Raw genomic sequence first — 15,048 nt, forward strand, 5'->3', positions numbered from 1 at the left:
TTTAACAATCTTTGCTTCCTCTTCATTCGTGTAAAAATTCCGTTACTCGATTATCAATTTGGCATTTGTTAAAATATGCTATTCTCGAAAAACAGTTTCAAACCCAGTATAAATTAAAAAAAAAAAATAAAACTAATAATAACATGCTGCTTAAAATTACGCGCCTATATGCAATAATTTTGTAAAATATACATCGCAGATCACATGAAGTGTGGCCACTATCTATTTTTCTATCTTTAGGTATATTTCAGTATATTTTAGCAATTTTGCTTGTGGTAACACGCGCACACAGCTGTTAAATGAAATAGCTTTAAGCTCTTTTTTTTAAGAAAAATAGTCTGAAAAGTCCGACAAAGAGGTCGGTCGGAGACGGTTGTTTCTTCTTTTGCCTCGCTCAACAAATAAAATTGACACAAAAAATTCAATTGAGCTAGAAAAGGAGTCTCGTTCGAGCTAGAAACTGGTGTGAACAGCTGTTGTTGCACTAGTGTTGGGTAACTTTTTGTTGTTTTTTTTTTGTGTGCGTTTCTATTTCATTTTTTTTATGTTATTTTACCAACGAGCTGCGCGTGTAGTAAAGTGGCAGCCGTATCAACAACAACAGAAGCAGCAGCAACAACAACAATTGTCGCAGTGGTAAAAAGCAAGTGTGAAAAATACCAGCCAAAAGCTGACCAAATTGTGGGCGAAACAAAATAAAACAAAAAAAAATTTAAAATTAAATAAAATTACCAGCAGATGTACATACATTTATATGTACAATTTTAGTTGTGGTAGTACTAATAATATTACTAGTACTAAAAATGCGAATCTGTTTGTGAATATTGTGAAGTGACAAAATAAAAAAAAAATTAAAAAAAAAAAACTTTTTAAACGTACACACAGTCAGCACTCATACAAACGAATACAAAAAGTCGTGGATTCGTCGTCGTCGCTGCTTTGGTGTGTTTGTGTGCGCACACATACACATGCATATATACAAGTGAGCTCCTCTAGTTGCCACCGAGCGAACGCGAAAGAAAGAGCGAGAGAGCAGTCGTTGTCTTTAGTTTCTGTGTTGCTTTTATTTTTGCCAGAGTATTTATTTTTGCGTGCGTGTGTGTGTGCGAGTGTGTTTTTTTTTATAATAATTTTCGCATTGTGAAAAGTTTTTTTTGTTCAACACACACACACATACAAGTTTGGAAAAGCGTGCGTTCGTGTGCGTGTGAGTCGTCGCGCGCGTTGGCAGCAGCAGAATTATCCACAACAAATAGAAAAAACAACAACAGCAGCAAAAATAAAATCAACAACATTTATAGGCCCGACGAGCAGTTCGCGCCACTTTGAAGAGGTATGTATGATTGTTTCTATACACGTATGTATGTATGTTTGTATGATTTTGTCCAATTCAAAAAAATTCTTATTAGATCACAGGCATTTGTGTGCCTGTGCATATGTATGTGTGTGTGTGCGTGTGCGCGAACAGCCGTCGTTGCTCAGGTTCAGCACAACGACGACGACGACTTCTTTTTCGTCTTGTTGTTATTTTCTTTTCTTTCATTTTTGCCACTCACACTCATTTCGCCGTTATTTATGTAACAAGTGTGTGCGTGCTAAATGAAGTGCTGCCTTGTTGTTGTGTATGTATTTGGCGATTTTTCGCCTCATGCTGTATTTGTTGTTCTTGTTGTTGGTAGTCGAAGTAAAGTTTGTAATGTGGAGTTGGGAGCTGCGCAGTCGACGTTGCCATTGCCATCGACATCATTGGCCCGGCAACGCACACACACATACTCTCACACACGCAAAAGCTCCTCCAGCATCAGCAGTCGGCAGTGGCAGAGCGTCAACGCAAAGCGCATTGAACTGGTTAGGTTCACTTTGTCATTTAGTTATCAACAACATAGTAAACGATGGCGGCGGTGCAGCAGCCGCAGCGAAAGAATCAGCTCGACTCTGTGATACCCGCTATATACTTTTGTAATATTCGTATACAACACTACGTGATGTTTTACCGACGTAAGCTGTAAACTAATTTTTGACGATACATGGAATTGGAATACCCTTTTATGGGTAGTGCGCATAACGGGTATAGAAACGTTATTTTATTTTGTCTTTTCTTTCTTGCTGGTCAGCTACGCAACGGCAACGCATCATTTAAGCTTTGACGGACGTCAGCGTCGCAGCATTTCTTCAATTGACGTGTGTGTGTGTGTGTGTGTATCTCTGTGTATGTGTGTGTAAATATGTAAGAAGGGGAAAGACAGCGGCGCCAAATTAACAGCAAAGCAAAACAACAATTGGTTTGCTTTTTATGCTAGTGACGCGCATTTTGGGGGGCTGCTTCGTTTGCTCTCATAATCTGCGGATGCGTCGACGTCGCAGTTGCCGCTGGTGCTGGCTGCGCTACTGAAACGTGAAGAAAAGGAAGAAGAAGAGCATCGGCTCTTATTGTCATTTCGTTACGCACAGCTTCGCTAGCGTCGCAGTCGCAGTTGGCGTTGCTGCCGCTTGTTGCGCTTTTTATTTCAATTGTTTTTATTGTTGTTTACTTATTTTGTCAAGCGTTTTCATTGGAAAATTCGTCACGACAGCGCGGCGTTCATAAAAATAAATATTTGTCGAAACTAACTCAATTGAATTTGTGTAATTATTGTAATTCGTCTGCCACGCCCCCCTTACCCACCTCCATTTGTGCAATTGCGTTACACAAATTTGTAATTTCTTTTGCCTCCGAAAAAAAGTAAAAATATCAATGTTGAAACGCAGAAACTATAAAAACGCAAAAGCTACGAAAAATACAAAATTCCCCTCCCGGAAATCCTTGTACGAATCGAATATTGAAATTACATTTTAATTTTCTACGTTCTTCTTCTACATTAATGCATGAAATGCCAAAGCTCTATTTGCATTTAATTGAACATTAGAGATCGATTCCATTGTTTTCGTTTCACGGCTGCAAATGCCCGGTACAGTGATCACTTCCTAAGTAAAATCAACTTAAGTTTACTTAATAATTAATTACTTGTAATAAGTTTATCGCGAATTTTCAGTGTTTATTAATGTTTGGACATCCCAATGTTATATTTTTATTTAATTTTTTTTATACTTTTTACAACTTTGTAAAATTGATCTAATTTTTTTGTTGTTGCTAATTTGACTTTATTTAGTACAGTTTTTTTTTCCTAAATACATCACGTTTTAACATTTCAATGTTTTATTTTTATTTTATTATACTTTTTTTTTAAATTCTAAACTTTTTTTATGATATGAATTAAAAGTACGCTATAATTTAAGTCATTTTATTTAGACTTGCGAATTTTTTTTCATATCTATAAACTAAATTTCCAGTATATATTAAAATTACAGTTCATTATAAATAGATTAAATTTGAATTTTTGTTTTAATTAAATTCTTTGATAATTCGAATTTATATAACATTTAAATAAAATTTGATAATTCGAATTTATATAACATTTAAATATAGTTTAGTTTATGTTTTATTTATATTATTATTAATAAACTAAATTTCTAGTATATATTAAAATTACAATTCATTATAAAGAGATTAAATTTGAATTTTTGCTTTAATTAAATTCTTTGATAATTCGAATTTATATAACATTTAAATAAAATTTGATAATTCGAATTTATATAACATTTAAATAAAATTTGATAGTTCGAATTTATATAACATTTAAATATAGTTTATAGATCATTTTTTTTATTTATATTTTGCCATAATTTTCAAAATACTTGAAATCGATTACAAATGAAAATTAGTAAAATCATAATTTAAGTACATATTTAATAATCCTAATGTACATAAAAATAGTTTTACGAATTTCGTTTTCTAAATTCGGCTTTTTTGTTGACTGTCTACAGTTAAACAAATGAATTAATAGCCTAGGGAATAAGGAAATAGGGAAATGTCAAGAGTGGGAAAGCATTTCATAACCTTTCCTACTCAACAAGCTGTTGTAAGTTATTACATAAATTATTAACTAGCATTTTCATCGATTTATAATTAATTTTTGATGCATTTATCAAACCACATAAAAGAAATGAATATAAATAGCTAGTTGAAACACGCGATTTGTTGTTGCATCTACACTTGCTGTAGTTAATTGGATTATTTATTAATAAACCTTTTCACCGATTTACCGTTCGACGATTTATTAATTTTTGATGCAGTTTCTATTCGATTGAACTCGATATTTCTTTTTTTTTTAACAGATGCTTGAATCACACAATTATTGTATTGCATTTACTGTTGATTGCATTAAATATTAATTGACAATTTCATCGATCTTTGATGCAGTATTTGTCTGTTGATTTGTCCTTATCAAAATGGATTAGTAATTTGCCATTTTCTTTATTTTGTGGCCATATATCAATCATATTATAACTAACCTTTTAAATAAAAATAAATCAATCTTTTTTCTTTTTTTTTTATTGCAATTTCCACTACGAAATTCTAATTACATTATTATTTTCATTGATTTTCAATCATTAGAGTCGGCTTTCTTCCATATTCGAATGTTCAATAATAAGAAGAAGAAGCATAATGAATATACACACATATATGTAGATAAATTCCATTTGGTTTCTATTGTTCAATTTGCCTGCCATTTTGGCGTCTGTTTTGTTTATTGTGTATTATATTTATTTTTGTTCTTTATTCACTTGCTTCTTTGCTATTTGTTTGTGTAATTAGTGAACGGAAATTGTATGCGTGTGTACATGTGTGCGTGTGTGTGGAATGAAGGTGGCCAGGGCTGGAGAATGATAAGGGCTGGAGAGTGATTAGTGGGTGGTAGATGTGGATACTATGGATGATATATATGGTAGTTGGGATAGAGAGAGAGACAGAGAGAGAGGTTGGTGAAACTTTGTTGGTTTCCCTTGCGCCACAACAACAACTGAAGGTCAAGGGGACGACAACAACAAAGTGAGTCGGCACTCGCTATTCGTTGAATTATGAATATATGTGGATGAATTCATTTAATGCACCTGCGACCCAATTTATTCACCTGCTGCAAATGGCCGCTGAGTCATATGCATATTACATTCGCATTCGCATTCGCATTCACATGCAATGCCCAATTCAAATACTTTTCTTTTATTTTCTCTTTCATTGGCAAATTTTCCATTTCCTCCCCTCATCAACTGGAAGTTACGACTATTATACAGTACAGTCATTAAACTGGAATTTTAAAAATAGACCGAAAAAAAAATGCGACAGAAACAGAAATGAAAACATTGATCTGATATGGCAAAACAATTTGACGTTGTTTGCATGAAATGATAAGATTGATATGTTCGATACAATATCATATTGTTGATCTATTCTTGAATGAGTTTCGTCATTTTGAGTTAGTCACGTGATTCCATTCAACTTTTGTGATTCTAGATTCCAGCGAAATTCTTCTGAAAAACATTACGATATTATAATTTGTGGTTATAATTCATTTTAAAGTTATATAAATATATACATAGATAAATCATAATTGGAGCGATTCTTTAATGTTTGTCGTATTCAAAGTCGTACTCATATCATATCGAATTCCAGACGTTGTTGAGTGCATTTTGGGAATTTTGTTGTAAACATATTGTATTTATATATAGCATATATAGCATACTATCTGATGCTAGGGATCGCTCGCAAAATGTATTTAAAAATGCTCTTATCAATTCGGAAAATTTTCCGAAATCCTAACAACAAGAAGAAGTACAGACCCGACTCTGTCTCTCTTGTTCCTTGTCTGCTCTTCTCGCTTTCTCGCTCACTCATTGCTGCTGCTGTTGCTTATCAGTTTGTGACGTCTGCGTTTCTGAGTTTCGTTCCCATTGTTGTTGTCCATTGTTGTGCCTGCCCTAATCTGTCTTAAACCATATATGTACATATATACGTATATATATTTATATATATACATTATACATTATGTACACATTTGTAAATGAATTTCTTTTCAATGAATATGACAAATATATGTCGTATATTTTCAATGCGTTTCGGAAAGTGATTCATTTCGGGTTTATTGAAACAGATTTATTTGAATGGAAAGTCCAACTTTTGTATGAATAGTGTATATGTATGTGTATGTGTGTGTATAGTATGTGAGCGAGTGAGAGTTAATAATCCATCCATTTTGTGATAGCAATCAGCCTTGAACAGTAATTAAGTATTTCCACTTTATATCTCATTACAGAACTCCTCCCCCCTCCATGCAAAATGTCTAGTCCTGACGATAGAATACCAATACATGGTAAGTAAATAAAATAATATGCTAAATGTGGTGTGGTGGGTGGTCGATAGCTCATTTGTCGATTTGGTTTGATGGGTAATAGTAATCGAATACATAACTCAAAATGTACACGAAGAAACAAAAGCTTACACACACACGCACATTGAGTGCAACTGTGTGTGCGTGTGTGTGTGCAACTTCCAAAAATAAATGTTAATAAGAACACAAAAGCGCTGCCAAAGCAGTTTCAATGTTTTACTGCCTTTGCCTTTGTGCTGGGCTTTGGAGCTCTGCCCGCATTAGCAGCACGCAGCAGGCAGCAGGCAGAGACAGCGCGCGGCTAAACAACAAGAACATTGTCCATGGTCGGGTGACAGAAAGCAAAGAAGAAGAAGCACAAGACTAGCAAGTGGTTGTGACTGCGACTGCGACAGCGACAGAGAGTGAATCGAGAGCGAGAGTGAGAGCATTCATTTTTATGTGTGCGAGAGTGTGCTTAGGTTTTGTAGGTGTGCGTGTGGTGTGTGTGTGTAAGTGGGCATGCATATGAAGGAAGTGGCTTGTTAGTTAGTGCGCTGACTAGCTTAAAGCTTCAGCTTTCAGCTTCGGCTGCTGCTGCTGCTGCTGCTGTCGCTGCCTCTGCTGCCACTGTCAATGCCAAGCACGTGCAATAACAATTTGCTTGGCCTTGCTCATAATCTACTCCTCGCACACTTAGACTCTCTCTCGCTCTCGCTCGTTCTGTCTCTCTTTACCGGCGCTCGCCTGCCTGCCTGCTGCCTTTGTGTCTGTTTGTTTGTATGACCAAAAGCGAAAACAACAACAACAACAGCAACAACAATAACACACGAACACAACATTCGTTTATCGATTTTATTCTATTTTTAGCATAACAAAAATTTACTTGCCTTTGAAAATGTGTAACGACGACGCCGACGCGGACGTCGACGTCGACGTCAACGCCAGCGTCCCTTTTTTTTCTCATTGCGTCCTTCTGCTTTTGCTTCCGCTTCTTTCGTTTCAATCACATCTTTCACGTTTCCTCTCTCCTCCTGCTTGATTTTGCAATCACTCTTGCACATACATTTGTACACACAAATGGAAGCCACGTGCAGAAGCTGCTGATACAATGACCAATTGAAAGCATATAACCCAAAACTCTCAATCAATCTGTCTCGCTCACACTTACTTCTATTAAATGGCACGTGGTTTGGCCACAACATTCATGCTAGGTATGTATGTGTGTGTGTGTGTGTGCATATGAAAGCTTTTAATGCTTGGCGATGCAACCTGCGCTTGTACAGTGGTCATTCGCTAGTGCGAACTTGCAAAATTGAATTTACCTCTGCACAGAGCTGTTCTAAAATAAAAGTACACAGAAATATTTAGTCAATTCATGTATTCATGTTCATTGGTTCACTGTACAGAGTGCGTGCTGTACTTGCTGATTACCCATGATTATGCAGACAATGAAAGGATAAAGGCTAAAGCACATTGTGGCATTATCTGTCATTTAATACAAATATCTGTTCAAGTTATTTTATCCTTTTGTTCCACAGCAAAGTGGTTGATAGTTGTCCGGTGGAGGAGTGGGGGAGCGGGGCTAATTGTTGACATGTGGCTTACACATTTTAGTAAGACGCACAAGACTTGTGCCTTGACCCACGCACTGCCAAAGGTCAACTACTCTCCACTGTCCACTCCTTGGCTTTTATTCTATTAAGGCTCTATTTTGTAAACGTGTGTGTGTGCGTGTGTGTGTGTGTCGTTATATAAATTCGTTATCTTTATACATATATCGTATAATATTTGTAACACACAATCCTCATTCAGCTCACTCTCCCCTCCCCTTCCACCACACATACACATACACACTCAACTCGCTTCACTGTCCAGTTACTTCTCCTGCCATTTGATTTCTATGTGTGTGTGTTTGTGTTTGTGTCTGTGTATATTTGCGTTTGTATGTGTAATCATTTCTAAACTGCGTTGTTGTTGTTTTGTGCTGCTGTTGCTTTTTGGCTTTGCATTTGTCAAGGTGAAACACAGACACACAAATACACACATACATGTATGTATGTATACCGTATACATCTAGAGCGGGAGTGTTTTGCTTACAGACGCACACACACACACACACGCATATTTGGACAGGGGGGGCTCCCACCTAAAACTTCGGCATAAGCCAAAACTGAACGAGCCACGCCCACTTATTATATATGGCCCGCCCCAGGGGCCCCCAAATTGCTATTGCCGCAAAGTGAGTCTATTTTTAGACGCAGCGCTGGAAATTTTTTCCGACACATACAGCACACACACACACAGAGCGGGCGAGCGCACGCACACAAATGTCGTTTGCTATCACTCAAAACAAAGTAAGCAGAGAAGTGGGTCGGGTTATTGCTGTTGTTCTTATTGATATTATTATTATTATTAGTGTTGTTGTTGTTGTTATTATTATTATTGCCTCTGCCTAACCGATTTGATGTCTCCCTCCCCTTCACTTCTCCAATTCCCGCGAGTTACAAGCATATTTATGTATGTAATTGGTCATGTCGTTTCAATTTCCAATTGGATTTCAGTTTCAATCTCAAAGTGTAGTACTTTTTTTTTTTTTTTGTATAACGCTTGTTCCAAACACGTGCTGGGATTTGTTGTTGGTGTTGGTTTCTATGTCAACACAGAATTGACCTTGGCGACAACGCGACACACGTTTCAAACTTCATGCAAACAGCTGACTGCAGTCGCGACAGCAGCCCCAGCAGCAGCAGAATCATATTCACTCTCTCTTTCATGCACCTGCAGCCAGTGCAAGCGCAGTCAGTGTATTGCTTACAAGTGTCACACAACTAACACACACACACACAGACACACACCTATATACACACTCATAGGCAAACATCAGCTGCAGCTGTTGCTTAAGCACGACGCTCTTATTGGCACACTCTCTTTGAGCTTTGCTCTCTCACTCGCCTCTCTTTTCGCTCTCTCTCTCTCTCTTTTGCTGACTGATGGTTTGCATGTTTGGTTATGTATTTTCAAACACCCTACAGAGACTCTGAGCGGGTATACATATTAGGCAAATCAATTACATTTCAACGTGACGTAACAAAGGTGTTACTACAGATTAATATTAATAATTATGATTATATTTTAAATAAAATTAGAAAGTATTTGAAGTTGATACGAACGTGTGCTGCATAGGGTATTTTATATTCGATATCAATGCTTTTATGGGTGTTTCGTTAAATTTTTTTTATGTTTTGTTTTGTGTAATGTGCGCGTTGCGAGTTGCGCTGAGTTTTTTTTGTTGCTATTGCTGATTCTGGCGATGTTGCTGCTTCTAAATATATACTCCTATAGCCATGCACGATTTATAATAGCTGCTATATATAGAACAACAGGTCACGGCCTATTCGGTCAGCCTTTTGCATAGATACACACATACATGCATACAAATAAATGGCTCTCTATGATAGTGTGTTTGTGTGTGAGCGATTCATGCACATGCATTTGTACATACTGTATATACATGTGTATGTATGTACATACTTACATATACATACACACATACATAGGTATGTAGTTGGATATTGTTTTTGTTTCTGCCACTATTGGTATTGGCTTTTGCTTTGTGCTATTCTCGCTATATATAGACAGTCAGCTCTCTCAGCAGCCCAAAACTAGACTTTGCCTTACTTGCTTTGCTTGCGCGACTGTTCGAAAGAGACAGATGATGTACAGACCTGTGCCTATTGTTGTTGTATTTGACTTGCTGTCAGCAGCAGCAATGGCAAAAACAGCAATCCAATTGGACATTTTGCTTAGTCATAAATGTGCGCGCAATTAGTCCAGTCCAGGCGAATGTCTAATTGTTGATCGAGCAAGTACGAGCGAAACAGAGTTACTCAAAAGAGAGCGTAAAGAGTGTGAGTGCGTGGGAGAGAGAGCAACAGATTGAGTCGAGTTGTGTCGAGTCGATTGACTCGCTGCCAGTTTATCAATGAACACTTTATGTATGTTGACTGCACTTTGCCTTGTGTCCATTAACAGCAGCGACGCGTCGTCATTTCTGTAGCGGAATTTTTTTTTATATTTTGTTTTTTTTTTTCTTTTTTTTTTTTGAGCATTTGTTTGTGCGCTGCTAAAGCAAATCAAATTAGTTAGTCTATGCTAAAACGTGTAGCAACAGAAGGTGGAGTATTGAAGTAGAGTGGGATGATGGAAAGGGAGGGGGGACAAACGGAACTGGTTGCTAGCTGTGCTTTGCTCTGATCTGTTGTGTGGCCTTTGTCGTTGTGTGCGACTTTGACGTCGACATCGTTGTTGCCGTCGTCACGTGCACGCTGTTGCTTGGTCACATCAGCAGCAGCAGCAGCAGCAGCAAAAGCAGAGGCAGCAAAAGCATTGAAGCACAGGGAGAGCGCGGTTATCTAAAAAAGCGCTCGAGCCGGGGCCATGTAATCGTTGTAAACTTTTACAAGGTTACTAAAAATAGCCACACAGACACACACACACATACCAATGCGAGTCGGCTTAGTTCGTCTCGGGTTTGCCGAGAGAGTAAGAGTGGAAAAGAGAGACAGAGAGAGAGAGAGCACATGTTAAAATTCGTTTTAGATGTATTTTTGAAAAGCATCTGATAAGCGCGGCCTTATCTATATAATCATCAACTAATAGGCACAGCGCACAAAGAAACACGCACACCCGCACACACACACACACGCACTCACACTCACATGCATACGCACACACGTACAGAGTCCAAATCCAGTAGAGTGTCTGTCTACTCAATCTTGTTCGTTGAGTTTCGTTTTTGGTTCTTATTGGATTCAGTTTGTTTTTTTTTCCATACGGCTGCAAATTGGGATAGTTAACAACGTATCGATGTGGTGGGGTGATGCTATCGATACGGCTAACGTACATACATATGTACATACTATACATACATATATTTCAAATTGTATACAAAAGGCACTCAAAAGTTAAAACACGATTATCGCTAATCATTATTGGAATGTTTGTGTGCATTTTGTTTACATTGATGAATAGAATAGATGCAAGGAAGCAGAAAAATTCAACAGCTTATCGATATATGGGGTTATCGATAACTGTTTTTGTATTTTACAAAATTCTAGAAGGTACTAGAAAGTTGAAATACCTATATCTCTAATTATCATTTAAATGGTTGTGTACTTTATGTTTCCACTGTGGAATACATGAAGGGAAGAAAAATCTACCACTTTATCGATATATGGGGCTATCGATGACTGTTTTTAGTTTTATAAAATACTAAAAAAAACGTACTAAAATGTTGAAAGAACATTATCGCTAATCCGTTTAATTTTAATAGATAAAGGGAAACATGAAAATCGACTATTCTATCGATATATCCGGTTTTCGATTAATTGTTGTATTTAATAGAATACTAGATATGAAAGAAATGAATCATATTGAATAGCTACAATCATATTAAGAATTAACACATTTGTGAGGGGATATTTTTAGGCAGCTAATAGCCAGCTAGATATTCGATATTTAACTATTATTCGATGCTATCGATAATTGGAATTCAAACCCGGAATCTTGTTGAATCTCTATTGATTTAATGAGCCGTCCACTTTGAAAGCAACTCAACTAGTGGATGGAATGAGCTGATAATCTCATTAAGAGATGCTGTCAACAACAAACATTGTGAAACCCCAGTCGGTTAATACCCTGCTAAACGACGTTATATTCACTGTTATCGTTTACATTTCTGTCTGTCTTGCAGATCTGCCGCCGGAAGCCGGAAATGATGAGCGACATTTGCGCATAACGCCGAGCAGTTTATCGCTCGACTTTAAGCCTCATCAAGTCGACATTGATCAACAGATCCTGGAGGTGAGTCGCAAATAATCCCTTAAAACATATAGTATATAGTTTATGTATGTTCTTCTTATATATTTTTCTGTTACACATTTTTTTGTTGGATGAAATACGAAATAGGAAATACGGTTTATATATCTTCTTACAATATATATTCTTTTTAAAATAGGAAATAGTATTTGTATATCTTTTCCCCATATATATTCCTGTTGATTATTTTTTGGTTGGATCAAATACGAAATAGGAAATATCGTTTAGATATATCTTCTTCCCATATATTTTCTTTTTGAACATTTTTCTTATCGTTTATATATTTTCTTCGCAAATTTTTTCCTTTTGAAGATTTTTTAGCTGAATTAAATACCAAATAGGAAATATCGTTTATATATCTGTTTCCCATATATATTTCTTTTGAACATTTTGTTGTTGGATGAAAGGCGAAATAAGAAATATCGTATATATATATATATCTTCTTCCCATATCTTTTCGTTCTTAACATTTTATTTATTGGATATTATACGAAATAAGAAATATTGTTTATATATCTTTTTCTGATATCTATTACTTTTGGATATTTTTTTCCTTGTATGAAATACGAAATAGGAAATATGGCTTATATATCTTCTTTGTATATCTGTTCCTTTTGAATATTTTTTGTTGGTTGAAATACGAAATAGGAAATATCACTTATATGTATATCTTCTTACAATATCTATTCTGTTTAAAATAGGAAATATTATTTGTATATCTTTTTCCTCATATATATTCCTGTTGATTATTTTTTCGTTGGATCAAATACGAAATAGGAAATATCGTTTATATATGTATATGTTCTTCCCATATCTTTTCGTTCTTAACATTTTGTTTATTGGATATTATACGAAATAAGAAATATTGTTTATATATCTTTTTCTGATATCTATTACTTTTCGATATTTTTTTTCCTTGGATGATATACGAAATAGGAAATAAATCGATTCACATCAGCAACGTTTTCTTCAGTCTTCCAACCACCTGAGCCTTTTGTTTCTCTCTTTCTTTGTTCGCCTGTACTGTTCTTCTTTTTCATATCTGTCTGTCAATCGTTTCCACTACATTGCATTGTTATCCATACAGAAGTTTCTTTGCTTTGTGGTGCGAAGATTGAGTAAATTCTTCATCATCTTCCAGTTCGCATCGTTTTTCATTATTTTCCTGATTCTTCCTTGTATCTTTTCATTTTGCGGTTGTGTTTTATTTATAAGACGAATTCGCTATTTCGCATTTTGCCAGCAGTTTAAGCGCAGCGTTTCCTTCCTTCTCTATTTGAATACTCTGAAATCTTCAACAGGTATGCTGTTGTTTATAAATCATTTGGCATTCGCTGTGATTTCTAGAATTTCTCGGAAAATGATTCTAAATTATGCGAACATAGGAAATATTAAATTGTTGTTTTTCTATTCTATTAATATCTTTTGATTTCTAACTTGTTCTTAATCATAATTTGAAACTATGTTTTATAGTTTCGATATGTATGTGACTAATCATTTCTCAACTGTAATGATTCATGATATATGTAAATGTGTTGATTCCAATAATATAAGCTAACATTCAGCTTATTTAAAATTAGCAACCATTATAATTAGCTAACCATAATTAACAACTATTAATAAATGAACGCAAAATGAGCATTTGAAATGTTTACAGAGTTCAACAAAGGTTTAGTATTTATTTAGAATTTCAGTAGAGAAATTCTTATTTCTTAGAAGTTATTAGTTATTGGAACAAGATTTCATTAATTGGAAACGAAATGAATTTCTTGAATGAATAGTTTCACATAGTTATCAGGTAGTTAGTGAATTCCTCGATGAACTGCTCCACTGGGATTTCCGTAGAAGAGTATGTAGTAGAAGTAGAAGAGTATTCGTAAATTCGCATTGAATGTGGTTTGGGGTTGTTTCATTTCTTGTTTTCTTCTGGTTCTAAATATAAACGCGTGTACAACTTAATGATTCTATATTTATTGTTTTCTCTACAAAAATATGTATGAGTATTTTGCGCTTTTTGTTTTGTTTTCTTTTTCTTCTTGTTGTTGTTGTGTGTGTGTGTGTTATTTTTTTTTAAAATAAAACGGCGATTGTACTAAAAATAAAATCCAATGCGAGCCAACATACACACAGAGACCGAGTGGGAAAGAGAGAGAAAGGGAGAGAGAGAGAGAGAAGAGCACAGTGCAGCCAGACAAAAATGAACCGCAAATATTGCATGAGCAAAGTGTGTGCGCACAATTAGTGCGCACTGTAAATCAGAGAGGATGGAGTGGACCAAGTGGTGAAAGGGGGTGGAGTGTGGTAGGGGAGGGGAGTGGGAGGGGAGGAGCACACTACTTTGTTGTGCCAATGAGCAACTGCAGCCGGAGTCGACCTCATGGCAAAGCAACATGTGCAGCCACCCTCCCCCCTGCGCCCCCCTTCGTTCCCCTCCCACCACCTGCCTCTGTGGCTGTGTGATGATGATGCGGCGTTGCCTTGTTGCATACAATTTATAGCCAGATTTTATTTTTGGGCTTTAACTTTGTGCATTTTCTCGCAACGCGTGTTCTGTTTTCTTTTGAATTTTCGTATTTTTGGTTCAAGTGTTTTGTTGTTGTTGCAGTTGTTGTTGTAGTTGCTAAAGTGTTGCCTCAGCTTCAGAGCCTCAACAATTCCCATTCCACATCCCACATGTGAACCCCCCTACCCCCCCTCACCACACCCCTTCCACCATCGCTTTGCTGTTTTGTTATTTTTATTTTTCCTTTGAATTTATTTTTGTGTTTTATAAACTCTGTGGGTTTTATTTTTACCAACACACAAATAGAAAAATACCAAAAGCGTGAGCGAGACAACGCCCCCTCCCCCCCTTTAGCCGCATGTGTGCGAGCGAGAGAGAGCACGTTAGAAGTATGTACTACAAAATAGAACAAAAATACAA

At 36.2% G+C, this 15,048-nt stretch overlaps 1 protein-coding gene across 3 annotated transcripts in view; it reads left to right on the top strand.

Moving 5' to 3' along the window:
- The first annotated feature begins 335 nt into the window (after positions 1-335).
- Positions 336-15,048, top strand: part of LOC117570989 (histone deacetylase 4) — a 29,997-nt gene continuing 15,284 nt past the window's right edge. For 2 of the 3 annotated variants that reach the window (XM_034253328.2, XM_034254149.2), the window contains exons 1-3: positions 337-1,333; positions 6,192-6,248; positions 12,001-12,110. In XM_034253328.2, the coding sequence (XP_034109219.1) occupies positions 6,215-6,248; positions 12,001-12,110 (144 nt within the window). In that variant the 5' untranslated portion in view covers positions 337-1,333; positions 6,192-6,214. Of the gene's footprint in view, positions 1,334-6,191; positions 6,249-12,000; positions 12,111-15,048 lie in introns of all 3 variants that reach the window. The other variant, XM_034255829.2, reaches the window with a different exon arrangement.

Source organism: Drosophila albomicans, chromosome X (genome assembly GCF_009650485.2).
Source record: "Drosophila albomicans strain 15112-1751.03 chromosome X, ASM965048v2, whole genome shotgun sequence".
Taxonomy (NCBI): domain Eukaryota; kingdom Metazoa; phylum Arthropoda; class Insecta; order Diptera; family Drosophilidae; genus Drosophila; species Drosophila albomicans.